This window comes from Coturnix japonica, chromosome 1, assembly GCF_001577835.2.
Source record: "Coturnix japonica isolate 7356 chromosome 1, Coturnix japonica 2.1, whole genome shotgun sequence".
Classification (NCBI taxonomy): domain Eukaryota; kingdom Metazoa; phylum Chordata; class Aves; order Galliformes; family Phasianidae; genus Coturnix; species Coturnix japonica.
This window is the reverse complement of record NC_029516.1, coordinates 82,388,301-82,401,413: the sequence shown is the minus strand read 5'-3', so window position 1 is coordinate 82,401,413 and position 13,113 is coordinate 82,388,301. Positions and strand designations below refer to the sequence as shown.

General features: G+C 45.8%; 1 protein-coding gene across 6 annotated transcripts in view; it reads right to left on the bottom strand.

Annotated features, from left to right (window-relative positions):
• ILDR2 (immunoglobulin like domain containing receptor 2) overlaps positions 1 to 13,113 on the bottom strand; it is a 38,876-nt gene that overhangs the window by 16,248 nt on the left and 9,515 nt on the right. For 5 of the 6 annotated variants that reach the window (XM_015879392.2, XM_015879365.2, XM_015879379.2 and 2 more), the window contains 3 exons: positions 9,013 to 9,345; positions 8,394 to 8,513; positions 247 to 303 (listed from right to left, as the gene is read on the bottom strand). In XM_015879392.2, the coding sequence (XP_015734878.1) occupies positions 247 to 303; positions 8,394 to 8,513; positions 9,013 to 9,295 (460 nt within the window). In that variant the 5' untranslated portion in view covers positions 9,296 to 9,345. The remainder of the gene's footprint in view (positions 1 to 246; positions 304 to 8,393; positions 8,514 to 9,012; positions 9,346 to 13,113) is intronic. The other variant, XM_015879373.2, reaches the window with a different exon arrangement.

The following is a 13,113-nucleotide window of genomic DNA, read 5'->3' as shown; positions in this document are numbered from 1 at the left end:
GCTATCACATTGATCCTGGCAGGGCATTAACATCTCTATGGGTCACCTCCCAGAATGCCTGTTCCCTTCCCTGTCCCATTTTCAACCCAGCATACATTCTCAGTAAGCAACAAAGTTGTTTTTTCTTTTCTTCCCCAGATAAAATACACGAGAGTTAAAATGCACACCACATAAAAGATGCTGCAGAAGGATAAACAGACAAGATGACAGAAGACTGGGTAATTAATGGGTGAAATGGCTGAATACCTGGCATAATCTCCACAGCAAAACTGGGCAAGAGATCAGCAAGCAGCCCTGTCCTGCCTAGAAAAGACAGAAGGAGGAGAACAAGGAGACAGGTTACTGCAAGAAAAACACACTTCCCAACCCCTGCCTTAGCTTCCAGTCCCCTTTCTCATCAGCCCACTTGCACTCCTATCAACCACAGATGTCATCATGCTCAGTGTCTGGTGTCTGCCCCTGCACCTCTTCCATTTGCCTGGCCTTGCACTTTGTCTTCATCAGCAGAGCTGCAGCAGGAGGAATAATCTGGAGCAGAGTCGCTCTGATTTAGGCACAAAATGACAAGAAAAGGGAGGTCTCCTTGGCATAATTACAAGGCAGTATCTTGCTGGAGATATGCTTTGCACATACAAAAAGCTCCTGGACACGCACAACAGCCCTCAAACAGAGGAATTTTGTTTACTTTATATCGTTTGAATGGACGCGAAACATCTTTAATGGGAGGCCCTTGGAAAGTCAGTCACATGCGTTTGATACCTGTGGGCGGGGCTCTCCATGTGGGGCTCTGCAGTTTCAGAGGCAGCTCCAGGAAAGGAGTTCTGAAGAATGACTGGGAGTATGTGCTGGTTATTTCACAATGAACAAGCAACTCAGTGAGACTGTATAGTATAAAGACAACCTTTGAGTGAAGCAAATTAACCAGGAAAATATTCCTATGTCATTTTATGGAATCACATTGCAAAAGGAAAACAAACAAACAAAAGAATCTGACTTTTAATTTATAAGTGAATACAAAAAAAATCCAAGCTCCATGGCAGCTTGGGGCCTATCTGTTCTGGTGCTGAGTGTCTGGGATATTTCTAATACACAGCAAACATCCTACATAATGTTCAGCTATAATTTACACACATTGATGCACTGGCAGAACATGACTGTGTGCATCTGTGCTTTGTACTCCTTTAAATTGCACCATGTTCGCGCTTGTTTTTTTTTAATGACATGAATAAGGTAGGGGACATGCACCTGAGTGAGATACGCTGTGGATGGAGTGTAGGAAAGGCAGCTAAGGATTAGCCAGTGCAAAGGCTGCCCCACACATCCTTCAGGTCCAGCACTAAGCGGTGCTCAGACACAATGATGAATTCGATCCCAAGCTCCTTGCTCTCTAGCGTGTTATTATCAAAGAGATTGCCACTCTCAGTTTTCCTTAAATGTTTCAGCAGAGCTTCTGTAGATATAAAAAATCCACCAGGATGCCGGCTGGAGCCATAATAAACATCCTCCGAATGTAGGCAGTGCTTTGCAAACAGTTGCAACTCATCAAAGCTGCCTAGTGCTCACTGTAACACCATCATGGGTGCTCCTGAAGCCTTAGCAAAAGACACAACACTGAGAATTCAGATAGTTGTTCCTCATTAATTACTCCTGCCACCAGCATACTGCAATATTTTAATCTACAGATACAGTTTCATGACATCGATAGCAGAAAGGATCAACTGTCCAAGCTGCTCACAGCCAGCCCGTTATACAGAAAAACGTTATGTATGCTTTCTGCTCTCTAAAAACGGGCATGCACATAATACATGCAGGGCAGGTCCTGTGTGTTACAGTCCAAGACCAACAGCAGGCATCAACGGACAAACAACTAGAGGCAAACAGCTAATGCAAGGCTGTTTACCATGAAATCCCAGTGGTAAGGTAGTGACAGCTATAAAGCAGAATCTCCATCTCACAAGTCCAAGCAGCCATGCTTTGTTTCGAAGCTACCCTAAAAATTAGTGAGGAACTGCAACAGGTTGCCCAGAGAGGTGGTAGCATCCCTAGACACATTCAAGGTCAGGCTGGACAGGGGCTCTGAGCACCTTATGAAGCTGTAGGTGAACCTGTTCACTGTAGGGGAGATGGACTGGATGGCCTTTAACGGTCCATTCCAACTCAAATGATTCTATGTTAAAAGCCTCAACCCCTGCACTTGCTTGGGCTTACAGCGCCCTGCAATCCTCCAGAGGAACCATACGCTCAAGACAGAAGAAGCATCCCCCAGAAACAATAGTGATGTGAAGACTCATAATAAAGACAACCAAAGCAGTTTTCCTGTGTTACCTATAACCAGCCACTGTTTTCCTGTCTGTGTAGCCTGTCTCAGTCCTGCTGGGGGGCTGCCCCATGGCCCCACTGCTACCTATGAAGGGGTGCACAAAGCCTTCACAGGAGGGCTGCCCCTCAGCTTCAGCTCTGGGCAGCTGTGTCCCCACCAGTTTCCACTGCATCTCAGCTCTCCCTGTTTCCCTCATAGATGAATTCCCTGACAACCCTTCCCCCCGCTGCTGCTCTGCTCAGGGCCAGACAAACCAGGCCTGGCCATAGGCCGGGTTGCCACAGTGACAGGAGGCTCCTGGCGGTGTCCCTCACAGAGGCTGACCTCCCTCCACACCACCAGCAACAGAAACTCAGGAAGGGACCACAGCTGCTAAGCTGCAGCGTGACTCCATCTGCAAAGGCTACACATCTCCAAGGCAAGCTCCCAGTACTGAACTCCCTGCAGGCATCACTGAATGAAAGGAATAGAGGATACAGAGGACAGTCTTGTTTACTAGGGTTGTCCCAGGCAGCTCTACTTGAGCCAGGAGCTTGTCCTCATGTGAGCACAGATCTGGGACACGTTCCCATCGCTGTTCCCACAGCAGGCACCCTGCACGCTCCAGGCCTCAGCTGGCCCCAGCACAGAGGCAGGCCACCAGCCCCGGCCTGTGCCATCACAGCACAGCAGGACAAGTGGATGAGACAGGAGGGTTCTAATGGTGCGGAGGTACAGGGGTGTGGGTGAGGACAGAAGCAGATAGGCAAGAGAAGGGCAGGCTAGGGTAGGAGGGCACGAGTAGCATTGGAGCAGGGAGAAGCAGGAGTCAAGCAGCGACTGAGCAAGAGTCTGCGGAGAAAAAGACACGAAAATAATTAGGATAAGTACTTAGCCAAAAGAGAACAATGGCAGGAATAAAGAAAGCACTGGTACAGTAAGGAGCATGGCAGTTGGGTAAATACTGGCAATTGCATCAATGCGATATGTATCTGGAAAATACAAGAATAACCACTGAACTGGTTTCCTGCTGGGGGCTGCCTCCACAGCTCCATCTGCAGCTGCGGGACCACAGGAGGCAGCAGCTGCAGAGGGAACAATTTCTCCCTCAGAGGCAGAAGGTTCTGCCAAGCTGTGCCACAGCCAGAGGCCCTGGCACAGGACACAGCCCCAGGGAGGCCAGAAAGCACCAGAGAGGAAACACGGCACTTGTAAATCCACCACTTTTCCAGGGAAGCTGCTGTGAGATTTATTGGGACAGCACGGCTCTCTGCAGCAAGTTCCTCCACACTCCCTCTGCTCGTAGTAAACTTTACTCTTCCTTCCCACCCTTCCGTTCCTGCTGCCAATTGAAGGGAGAACAGCAGCAGCCCTTCTTGGAGATCAAAGTTTTAGCAGGGAACAAAGACCTCCAAGGAGGCTGTTGCCATGGGGACCTTAGTAAGGGAGGCCTTTAATCACACTAGCCTCCTTTGTGACCAGCATGTGGCTGTCGCTGGCAAATAAGAAGGAAAAGAGGGGTAAAAAAATCCTAGGCAACAAGTAGCGCTCCTAAATGGCGTGAAATAAAGAACTAGGAGTAGCCAGGCATGGGACGAGCAGGAGGATTGGAGTTGATTACAAAGGAGGCAGTGCCCCAAGAGGACTGTGCTGGGGGTGGGGAGGCCGGCGGCTTGCATGGCACCCAGGCCTTTGCCAGCTTTCCCAGCGCTGCCTCTGCCTGCTGCCACTGCCCGCCCTTGGGATCAGAGAGCCCTCTCTGTGAAGAAACCTGTAGACACCTTCCAGCTGAGACCCAGCCCTTCCATCCCCAGCACCCAACTGGTGGCAATGACATACCTGCCAGTACTGTAACCGAGTGCTGGCTCGGATGCTGCCGGCAGCCTCTGAGCTGAACAGAGCGAATCCTGAAACAGCCCTCCTGTCAGGGAAAATTTTGCCAAGAACTCTTCCATCTCCGAAACCGCATCCACTTTTATTACACAGTGTCTCCCAGCACACAACCTGCCTATATTTATACCAGGTATTGAGTCATTTTGCTAAGAGCCATCTAATTAGCATTGTGCACCATACACACGTCCCAGGAGAGATTTATCCTCTCTGAAAGCTGACGCATGTCTCTATTAGCACATTAGGTACAGTGCAATAAAGCTGCATGCAAATGTGCCTACCTCCATTCCTACCTACAAGTATTAAGGCGTAACAAATTTTGGTTTTAGACTATATAAGTATTGGCTGGTCATGTAAACTACCAAAGATCTCAATGATGATGAGGGTCCAGGAGCATATCCCATATGAGGAAAGGATGGGAAACCTTGTTTTTTAAAATATAATACTCTAGAAGCTGAGGCTGAAACATCTACAAGATCAGTTATAAAACAATATTTCATTAGCGTATCATCTATGCAGCACTGGCTGCTGAACTGGTTGGACAAAAAGTAGGCAACAATTGCCTACAACGCACTAAATTCACTGACCAAAGTACCAAACCAACAACTGAAATTAGTGGATCACTTGGCTGCCTCTTCCAGCAACTTGAAATGTTCTTGGGAATGAAACCACTGCGTCTTGAAGCACATCACTGGAAGTGTTCAAGGCCAAGCTAGATAAGGCCCTAGGCAACTTGTGGCCACCCTGCCCACAACAGAGGGGTTGGAACTAGATGACCTTCAAGGCCCATAGCAGAAATGCTAAGTCACAGCTTGAAGCAGTGACTGAGCACCTGGTGGGAAATGGGGCCAACCCAGTGGAGCTCAGGCATAAGCAGTACACCCAAGTGACCAAAAGGGGTAGAGCCAAGATCCATCCCTTCCCAGACCTCACTTAAGGGTTGACAGTGGAGATGAGGGCATCTCATCTGGAGATCCCTACTTACTTGAGGATCTTACAGGCCTTCTGAGGGTAAGCAGTATCTTTCTAAATGACTTTATTGAAGACCACAGACATGCTCATACAAGAAGTGCATACATGGTATGAAAAACAATGTGATTAATAGCACTGCCTGTGTGTTTCAGGAGCCAGGTCACTCAGTTGCTAACTACTAAGATAGCAGACTTCAGTTTTTTGGTTTAAACATAATACTTTAAATTGAAATAATTTCCTTTCTCTACAGTAGGTTCACCCACTTTGTGTTCCTTAGGCACAGAGGTTACTATCCCTCTTCCCTTGCAAAAGGAAAGATCTTCCCTGAAGACCCTGACAAAGCAAAACCTAAACAGTCTTTTCAGCAAAGCATATAAGTACATGCTTAACATCAAGCGTGCTTTATAAATCCTATCGGCTTTGCTGAGTATATATGGATGTACATAAATGCTTATGTGCTTTTCAGAAATACGCTTGAAATGAAGACAGTGCATGGGATTCTCTGATGCTACCTAGAGCTGTCCAGATTGTGCTCATGCCAATGTGATAGGTACAGGGGACAAAGCTCGATACGCAATCCCACAATGGCATAGTCTGGCTACAGAGACTTGTTCGGAAAACTGCAAAAATAAAGCCAGAAGTCTCTGCAATTTTTTCTCTAAGAAAAAAAAAGGAATACTGTAATTTTAATCAGGATTGGGATTTGGCCCCAGGTTGTGACAGAGCAGCTTTTGACCAAATTCTAATGTCGTGTTTCACTGTGTAAAAGCAGGATCCTCTACTTTTAAACTAAGTTTCTACACCTACCGATAGATATCTTCCACTTTTGCTTCTCCAGCCTTCCAAAGTTTGTGAGACTAAGCTCCCCTGCCAAGCAGCATCTTCCTCTAACCTAAATGCACTTCTTGGCATTAACAAGAAACAATTAGAAGATAAATCTTTGTTTCCTTTTCTATTCTGACAGAACATCTGCTCTACTCAAAATTCTAATCTAGGCTTAAACCACACAGCAGCCTCAAAATAAGCAATGTAAATTATATCTGGAAGACCACTGCCAGCATGGAGCAAACAGCAACGTGTGGTAGGAAAGGCAGTGTCTGCAAGACATACTATTTCTCTGCTGCTCCAATGTCTCCAACAATGAACCCAAGTTCCATTTGAAGAGCAGCATAAAAACCTCTTAACACACATCCCCTAGGACTACTGATGTGCTCAGATCTGCATCAGTATCACTGTCTCTGCAAGTCACTAATACCTCATAGAGTAATGAGATGATATTTTAAAAAAAGATAGCAGAATATTAAGAAATAGTCTCTTTCACCATTGGCTGCTTTCTCCACCTTGTCTTCCTTTAGCCAAAACTGGGGAGAAGTAAAGGAAAAGAAGGGGGGAGGGGAAACAACAACAAAACCAATACAGGTAGGAGAAGACTAAAGTGGGAAGGAAAGAAGATAGGTGGGTAACCTAGACTCGCTTTGAAATCTGGAAAGTTGCCTCTATACACATTACCCAGGAGAAGAAATAGACGCAAGCTGCGCCAAACAGCATGAGGCAGAACAAAGTATGCCCACAGTAAGTATGCCTTCATGCTGCTGCCAAACTTAGCAGAGGGCTGTGCAACATGCAAGGTCAGACCCAAAGGCTGTTGCAAAAAGAAAATCAGATGCAGTCAAGGTAACACAGCATAACCTCGTGATTCCTCCCAGTGTAACCACAATGACCTGTGGCCAGGGGTATCATCAGGCCAGCTTCAGAGGAGGGAACTTCTTAGCTTTCCCCCCTCTCCCCTGCCCCCATCCTCTGTGTATGCTGAAAACAAGATTCTTCCTGTTACCATGGTACTGCATCATCGCTGGTGTCTGAGCACAACTGCAGATACAGATAAGACACCAAACTATGGCAAGAAAGGTGAAGAAAGGACAAAATTCAACAGCCCACCACTGCACAGTTACAGTTATGGAGACTATGTAATAGCTACAGCTTCTCATGGCAGAGAGCCCTGCACAAACTAACACAGGTCAGTCTTGGATGTGGTATTAATCAATGTATGATACAGTTATATTGTGAATTTGACAGGAGTATTAATGCTTTTTTTTTGAGGGATCCAGCCTGTCACCTGGCTGATATCTGAAGGAATGAGTAGAGGAGACAGCACTGTTCCTAACCCAAACTACTCAATCTTGTTTATTTTGTGATGACAAATACAGCTCTAAATACGACTGTCAAATTCTTACCTGAGCCTTGTCTCTCTAATGCCCCTGATCTCACATTCTACTGCATGCCCCTAGGCATCACAATGAACTACAGATCCAAGCCTTCTAATATTTCCTTCACAGGATGTACAGGATCTGTAAGCCCAAAAGCTCATACAAACACGCTGACCAGACAAACATATATTGGTATCAGCAGATCTTAAGGTAATTAGAAATATCTCATCATACCCATTTGGGACAGTATAGCATTACAGCTGGCTCAAGCAAGCTCAACAAATGCTCCCAATAGGTCCAGTTCCACTCTGCTTTTCTCCTATAGCTCGGATGAGTGCTTTCTTTTGACTTATAAAGTGGACTGTAGACACTGTACCTGAAAGCTAAACTTGCAAACAGGCAAAAACCTAATCCACAATGCACAAGGAAGCCCAAGAGAGGCACACACAGCCTAGTGTGCATACTGCAGAGAGGACAGGTCCTTTTACTGGCAGTACTGGCTCAGACTTGATTGGGGTGATCATGAAACTGTACTTCTAAGTGTGTAAGTACAACTAAACAGGAAGAAAAATATCCCAAACTGCCACACTCAAATAGATAAACACAGTGCTTCTTTGCATTCCCAAAGCTCAGAAAAGTAGGACCAAGGGAGACTTGAAAGACTGCAAAAGCATATGATTTGATGTCTTTTGAGAGAAAGACATGGTATCAAACCTTCACTTTGCTACATGTTTATTGTTTTATGCCTTAAAAACAAGGGTTCTGACTTCCTTGAGACCAGCACTTTCTGTAGTCATTTACACCAGTTTGATGTGTGAGCAGCGTGGGTGTAAACATTACTATTCTGGTTTGGCAGTACTTGCCACCCACTTTGCCTAGGTGTGAATGACTGCACAAGGTGCAAGGCAATGGTGAAGGTACCCATAGTAATACAGTACATAGATATGTGGAGAGAGAGCAAGAGAGCAGAAGGAAAGAGTTACATCAGCTACCTACTGAAGATGAGATTTGACAAGAGAGCTTACCAAGTACAAGCAGCTCCACTGATTCTTCATTCTTGCCCTCCACATCATCTGGTGTGATAATAAGGCAGTAATAGAGCCCACTGTCTCCCCACATCAACTTCCCAATCTGAAGGTCTGCATCTGAAAGTCAAAAAAGCAAAGTTAAGGTTTCCCTCCAACACCAACTAAAAAAGTGAGTCCATCTTCAAGTCCCAAAACCAATTCATTTCCTTATGAAGAATGGTTACCCTTGTCCAGAACATCCAGAAATTCGGGAAAAAGTGGGACAAGATTAAGACCCTGTACCTGTAAGTGGCAACACAGCTAGTGCCACAGAATTTCACTTCACAGGTACCAAGAGTAGAAAAAGTAATCAGCGTCATTATGTCTTTTCCACCATGTAAGGCCCAGGGGCCCAACAGTATTTGTGCTATGAAGTGAAGCGCCAAAGGGAAAGAATGACCTTTGGGTTCCAGAGCTGCTTGGCTGAATCCTGAATTCCTGTCACACAAGAGCTCCCTCCCCACCTGACACCTTTCCCAGAGGAATTAAGTGAACAACTACTACCAGCCTCAAGTGCTCCAAATTGCCAAGAGTCACTTCCAACCCCCATCACAGGTCACCAGAATAGCAAAGTTACCATGGACAATGCTGACGTCTCTTTCCTTATAGAAGTCCCCTATAGTGACGGCAGATCCTTGCTTAGAGGCCACGACACGGACCGTCCTTCTGCTGTCCACACAGTCCAAGTAGGGATCCCAGTCCAGGTTCCTCTTGCTCATCGTTTGTAAACCAGAAGTTACCATACCCAGTGCTTCTCCCATCCGGTCCTGGCAGTAAGATTTATACCTCCACTGTACCACAGCTGGTTGGGTGGAAGAAGTAGAGAAATGGCAGCGAAGCAGAGCAGGCTGAAACAACATGGCCACCTTCTTCTTCTCGGGCACAGTGACTTGCAGTCCTTCCACCTCAGCTGAAAGACAAAAACATCAGTGTCATATATCTTGGCACGGCTTCAAGAGGGGATTGTGGCTCTTTGCCATGTTGTCATTCTCCCCATGTGCATAATGTTAAAATGACCATTAGTTTGCCAGGGTGCAATATTCTTCAGCATACATAAACAAAGGTTGGCAGCTTGCTCCCTAGATATTTACAGCCACAAGGAAAAATACTGCATAATGGTTCTGAAGGTTCAGCTGAAGTATCCTTATGCTCTGTAGTTACACCAACATAGTGGTGTGCTGATCCACACTTCTATGGCATTTTCATAAGTAAGGAAGAGGTATTTCAGGGATGGCCATATTCCACTTTTCAAGGTCAGATAAGGGGTGAGATCCCACATTCACACCAGTCCTAATGAAGAATAACTGACCCCCTCCTAATTTCGGTGTCATCACATTTACTCTCTGAAGGTCAAGCAGGAACACCAGCTCAGCCCTCTGTGCAGTAGTGTTCAACGTTGCCAATAGCTCAGCCAAACTAGAGACACGGGAAAGAGTAGGTCCAAATTGCATAGCTTTTGCCACAATGGGTGTGTGGCACTGAGAGAAACTGATCCACGTGGGAGGCATGAAGAAAAATGGCCCAAACACCCACATTTTTCACATTTCCATGGAGGAGATGAAGCTCAATGCATAATATTTATCTACCAGTTGACAGGAAAGCTGCAACTTGGAGCTGATTGTATTAGGACCTGAGAGAAGATACATGGGAAAGAAATACATAACGGGATTGCTGCCACATCCTTGTGTAGCTTTAGGAGAAGCCAAGAGATGGTGAGCAATGCCAGCAATGAGCACTCAGAATAGCGAGATACTGCATCTACCCACAGTGAAATGGCCAAAACCTCCCACGCATGCCCTTCTTTGCTTCCTGGCCTCCTGCACTGCAGGCAGGGATGACTGAGGAAGCACTTACACAACACTGGAAACATATGCAGCCACCTTTCCAAGCCTGGATGTGCCAAGTGGTGGAGGCACAGAAACAGCCCTGCAGCAATGGGGGAAGTGCGAAGGAACAAGTTTGTGTCTAGGGGCACTCTGCAGCTGAGGGACAGCAGGGCCTGACGGTGACAGCTCATGTGGAAAAAGGGAACCAGTTGCAGTACAGTGGCAGCTCCCTGTGCACAGCTAGGATATGCCCTGAGGCACAGAGCAGACTGAAGAAGAGAACAAGCCAAAAGAAAACATTATAGGGAAGAAGGATGCAGAGGAAACCTATAGTGCATCACGAGGGACTGCTGGACTTGGGTGAGGCCTGGGGAAGAATGTAAGACTGAGAACACAGCAAGACTTCCTTATGGGCGGAAACAGCAGGAGAGAAGAGCAAGTGCCAAGAAAGAACAGAGTAAGGCTAAAGTATTAGGGTAAGTAGATGGCTGATGCAGAACAACGAAGTTTACATTAAATGGGAGGGGGTGAAGGTGTCTTAGCCTAGGTCAAAATAATCTTAGGAGACTAAAGCCATGTTAGAGCAGATTAAAACATGATGCCAAAAGGAATTTGAGTCAACAAACATACACCACCTACAGCAGAAGTTGATGATGAAAAGGAGAAGAGAGCTTGCAAAAGAAACTGAAATGACAGATGTCTTTTAGGATGAGGAAGACACAGACACTAAAGCAGCAGAGCAGAAGGCAAAGGGAGCAGTAAGTACATCAAAAGCACAACAACAGGCACAGTGGGACAGAGTCCAGTTGGATACAGCTGCAGACCTGAAAAGCAAAAGCAAGCAAATGCCTCGTGATCGGGAGTCGTAACTAAAAGAAAGTGAGAAGCTTAGACAATGCTGAATATAATTTCAAAACATTATCAGTGTCCACATCATAAATCACAACGAAGCCTACAAACAGCACTCGGGAGATAAAGACAAAGTATGGACACCACCTAGGGAGAAAGCTTACTTCAGAGAGAGGAGACAGTCACTGACATTAGCAAAGAGTTACTGATCTAGGCAGGATGCGATCTTATTCCCTCCCCTCCAGAGACACCTGCTCCCCAGGCTGCATCTGCATTTAAGAAACAAGAGAAACACCCCCAAAAATTGAATGGGTACAGGCCAGACCTGGATCTGACAGCTCTGCACCTGACTCCAGGCAGCCTGTGGCCAAAGCCAACACGTGATATGAGGTGACCAAGTGACTCATCACGTTACTTCAGCTTCAGGGATAACGCACTGACACGGGGAATATTTAAATCTTTCCCTTGTGAACCAAGTCCGCTTCTCAGTAAACACAGTGCTTTCAGCTCTCCATGCGCTGCAGCGCTCCTTTCCTGTTAATGAGATTAATGAGTTTGGCGAGCAAGGGACTGCTTTAATAAATGATTAGCTGAGCTTTAGCAAATTCTCATCTGACTAACTTTCCCCACCCCATTCCCACGTGAATGTCTATATTGAGAAAAGAAACTTGCAAGCAGCTTTGGGGAAAATACAACATTTCCTTTCCTATCCAAAAGCTTTTGGGAGACGTGCAGTAAGTCATCTGGCATCTTCTGCACCTTATCCCAAGGTCTTCTTTAACTTGTAAAACATTCTTTTCAGATCTTTTCCAGAAATAGCATCTGAGAACAATGCGGTGCCTCACACTGAGGCCGGACCGGTGGAAACTCTCTATCTATTTAAGTCAAATTGTATATAATTACACAGGGCTGAGCTGGGAAATTATACACCTGTTACTCCCTCTGAATCTATTCACGTTACAGCAGTGGTGTACTACAACCCCCATCCAAAGGCCAGCAGGACGCTAGGCTGCCTGACGACAAGATGGCGGCTCTGCACCTACCACAGATGTCTGCACGCACAATTACAGTAGTCTCCTTAGGAATTCCTCAAGCTCAAGAAGCAATTGCTGAGCTCAACAATCTCGAAGAGACTAGCCAGGATGCCAGAAGCCTCGGGACAGAAATCTGGGCTGCTTACATAGCAGAGCACAAAACCAGTCAAAGATATGAAAACAGATGACAAGCTTGGTGACAGCAGATTGCGGCGGCTGCATCGAGTTTAATATTAGCAGGATTAAAAAGAAACGGAGCTGTGCTCTGCTATGTTTTGATAAACATGGGCAGAGCAAGATGAGCCCTTATTTCAAAATCATTATGGAAACGAAATGCTTGCACTCCAGAGAGCCAACCTGTTTACTGTGAATTTCAAATGGTTTGAACTTTCACAAGAGAAATGTAGCTTGTAAGAACCACAGAACCATGTGATAACTGTTTTTCCCTTTTTCTTTGCTCCCCCACAGCCCCCGGAAAAAGTTCTGCAAATATTAATCAAGTACACCTTAAAAACACGGATATCATGGCTATCAGAAAGTAAAAATCTATGTATTTGTATCCATATTTGCTTCTGATTGTATCCCCAAACCATCCTTAGATTATGCATGCAAACTACACAGTCAACATTACACACAAGCTATTCCTAATACATTTTACTGCTGATGAAAGAAAATTCCAGTTAGTGATTACAGAGGGGGTATCCGTATGGGCATACTTGAACCTCGTGAGCCTGATCTTCCTAAGCACCTTCCACAAGACACAGAAAATGAGAGGGGTAATTGAGAGGTGCAAACTTCAGTTCTTCCTTTCACTTGTCCTTCAGAAATAAAAGCCTGTGCTTGCACAAGGTGAGATGGATCCCAGGAAGATTCAGCTTCATTACCCAGCCTCAAGCCAGTCTTTATGCATAGAATAAAGCTCATCTGAAACACTCATCTCTGTAAATAATGACAAAGTCAAACACTGTA